The sequence below is a fragment of the Drosophila navojoa genome, chromosome X (assembly GCF_054131105.1).
Source record: "Drosophila navojoa isolate 15081-1374.11 chromosome X, UAZ_NAV_1.0, whole genome shotgun sequence".
Taxonomy (NCBI): Eukaryota; Metazoa; Arthropoda; class Insecta; order Diptera; family Drosophilidae; genus Drosophila; species Drosophila navojoa.
The window spans coordinates 156974-160244 of record NC_142895.1 but is presented as its reverse complement, the minus strand read 5'-3'; the positions used below and the strand labels follow the sequence as shown (position 1 = coordinate 160244).

The 3271-nt window shown below is 40.2% G+C and overlaps 1 protein-coding gene across 1 annotated transcript; it reads right to left on the bottom strand.

The window, feature by feature from the left end:
- Positions 1 to 600: 600 nt before the first annotated feature.
- Positions 601 to 2803, bottom strand: LOC115565468 (serine protease 1). The gene is made up of 3 exons (XM_089264852.1): positions 2283 to 2803; positions 1393 to 1666; positions 601 to 1147 (listed from the first exon to the last, which is right to left on the bottom strand). Exons 1-3 carry the CDS (start codon positions 2729 to 2731, stop codon positions 785 to 787), a joined length of 1086 nt encoding a protein of 361 aa, XP_089120978.1. The 5' UTR covers positions 2732 to 2803; the 3' UTR covers positions 601 to 784.
- Between the last annotated feature and the right edge of the window lie 468 nt (positions 2804 to 3271).

The window sequence follows — 3271 nt, the reverse complement described above, 5'->3', positions numbered from 1 at the left end:
GGATTTTGGATATTCAATCAACATGTTTCCGCACTGATTTTTACTGATTTGTAGAACTAGGGAATGAGATTTTGCTTTCACTTTACTTGCACAAATCTGTGAAATTACAAACCATATGCGATCCATATGCCATGCCAATTTATTTGGATTGACGATGAGTATTTCATTCAACTTACATTCAGCTAGTAAACGGACGACAATCAACTGTCGTCAAGTAAAGTTTCTTCTATACGTAATATATAACACAAGGCTGTCGGATCTGTGTTCGTGAGAGGCGACAATAAAACCGAGCAGAGCCATTGGAATTGAGCGAGCTACTTTAATTTTGACCTGATAAAACTTATTGACAATCTACGAGTTGTATTTTAGAGACACTGCCACTCCTCTTCGCTCCTCTCGAGATGCGATAATTACTGTCAGGCACAGCAAACACAGCCATTCATAAACCATAAACTGTTGCCTAAAATGAGCTCGTGTATGCTTTATTGGGTGTGTGGCTGTGTGGGTGTGTGTGTGGGTGTAGATGTGGGTGTGGGTGTGTAGGTGTGGGAATGTGAGTGCATGCGGGTAAGCCTGTTGGTCACCGCATTTTGTCGCTGGTTTTGGAATTTCCAGAAGACTTCAGCGCCATGATTTCACTCAATTTTGGCTTGTCATCTGCAGAATGCCAGCCGCAAGCCGCAGCCACGCACCTGTTGCGTCGAAAGTGCGAATTATTGCATATTTTCATCTCTCATAAAAAATGAAGTTCCCATGTCGCTTGAGCCCTGTTTAGGAATAAGTACTAAAAATATTGAATTCGAAAAGCTCGTAAGGCTATTGCTATTGCCAGCGCGAAAGCCGGCAAGCCATTCAGTTTCTGTTGGGTGGCTCTATTGTTGTTTATCCAGTTGCGATAGTAGTATACATCGGAGTACACTCCATATGAGCCCCTCTCCCCACAGCCAATACCAAAGGAGACGATGCCAGTTACGAACCCATCGCAAATTAACGGACCCCCCGAATCCCCTTGACAGCTGTCCACCTCGTAGTCGTTTATGTCTGCGGCGCAAAGCATTCCCTTTGTAAATAATGTATCTTGTTTGCATATGGCATATGGTTGAATATAGACATCGGCGTTGAGCACTTCGTCAGGTGTTGGACCAAACTAGAAGCGTAGATTGAAATGGGAACTACATTACTATTATAATGGGTATTTATGTCTAAAGCTCATTGAGAATTAGCGAAAAGAATGTTTCAAAATCTGAAAAGATCTCTTTATCGTTGATCTCGCAAATCAGGAGAGATAGAGAAGCACAGATCAAGTTTCTTATTTTATTTTTCAAATTTTCGATTGTTGTAATCAGTTGCATGGAATCGATTCAAGCCAACGATCTAGCCTAAAAGACCTACCTGAATAACAGTACCCCATCCAATCACTGTGCACTTCGCTCCTATTGTTGGCTCCTTGTTCGGTATGGGTATCACATCGGCAGTAATTCCATCGATTTTCACTTTGGTTTTGAGAGTTATAACAGCAACATCATTTGTTAGGCTACTATGACTGAATTTCGGATGTGTGATGAGTTTTTTCACGAGAAGCTCTTGTGTGTCGTCCGATCTGAAAAGCCGCCGTGACGTTCCGGCGAATATTCTCAATTGGCTGGGGCGCATAACCTTATTCCGCCTAAGATGAAATAGTTAATATACTGTAAGCTAGTATATATATAAGAGCGCTCTAGTTGAGGTGCTCGACTTGGAGAGCTAATATGCAAACCATTCTGCGTTTCTTTAATGCACACATAACAGATAACACAAGCACACACAAATACGCACGCGCTCTGCCAACTAAGTAGTTATCGTAGTAACATACGAACGGACGGACGGATGGACAGATGGGTAAGCTCATTGTCTGAAATAATAATAATATATATATATAATATGTATATATAATAATAATAATTATATATATATATATATATATATATATATATATATATATATATATATATATATATATATATATATATATATATATATATATTCCATGGAGTCTGTCACGCCTCGTTCTGTCCGTTACATATATTTTGACATAACTAGTGCAGGGTATAAACATTACCTCCATTCGGATGGTACCTTCTCCACAGATCTACATACATTCTTTTGTATAACTGGAAATGATTGACTTTTCATTGTTTTTGAAGCGTGAACGAATGCACCTGAACCGATGACAACGGAGGCATCGTCGTTTTCTTTTGTTTTGCCGAAGCCTATTTTGCATTTTTGGAGTCGAGCATACTTACTTATTCAAAAAACAGTGAGCCGCAGATAGGACTGCCTGCTTTGAGATAATGCTGCCCCCGCAGAAATGGTTGTCACCAAAGAATTTGCGCGGTTGCGAAGATCGCACTGAAACAACAAACTTAACTATGTTATTAACAACAGGTCGATATCCGCCCGTTATCAGAAAGTGGAATTCATTCTCATCTTCTTCTTCGGTACTCGAATTGGTCTGATCATTCTGTGTGGGCTTTGGTTGTGCATCAGTTACCAGAGTCTTCGGCTTAACCTTATCAAAGATCTCGGCTGTGCTTTGCTGTGTGGTGTGGCATTTATCGTGGTTGGCTTGGTTGTCCCAGTTCGTACTACAATTCTCCAAGTGTTCACTGCCAGTGGCCGGATGACAGACCGATAACTGTAAATGCAGCTCTAATAGTAGCAGCTTATACACAACGAATTTTGAAACTCCCATTTTTTTACTTCCTTCGACTTTTAAGTACAGTGATTGAAATCTCCCAGATCAGAATAGCTATAAAGTAATGTAGTAGTAATGTACGTAATGTACGTGCTAAAGGCAGAAGGCAGAAGGCGAATCTACAATAGTTCTCTCTTACAACTCGTCCATACGAGATGAGGCTAAAAAAATTTAAGAACTACAGATCAGGTATATCTGAAATCATATTTCCATGAAATCGACTCCCGCACTTTATTGCAGCACACTTTCCACATCCTAGGATCTGGAGTATTGTAGAAATACAAATCTAAGCCAACATCTACTGGGAGTCGAGAAGTCTGCAAAATATTAATGACAGTCGAGCTGACCGTACTCGTCCAGAATACTTTTGAGACATATTCAATATAGGCAGATACTTATATTAGGTATATTTGGGATCGTAGCTAAAACTCTGTTCATCTGTGGCTGTCGCCCTCTAGCCTTATCCCCCAACGCAATGGAATGCAATGCGGTCTGTCATAGTCCAAGAGACAGTGTAAATATTTACCTTATAAGTTT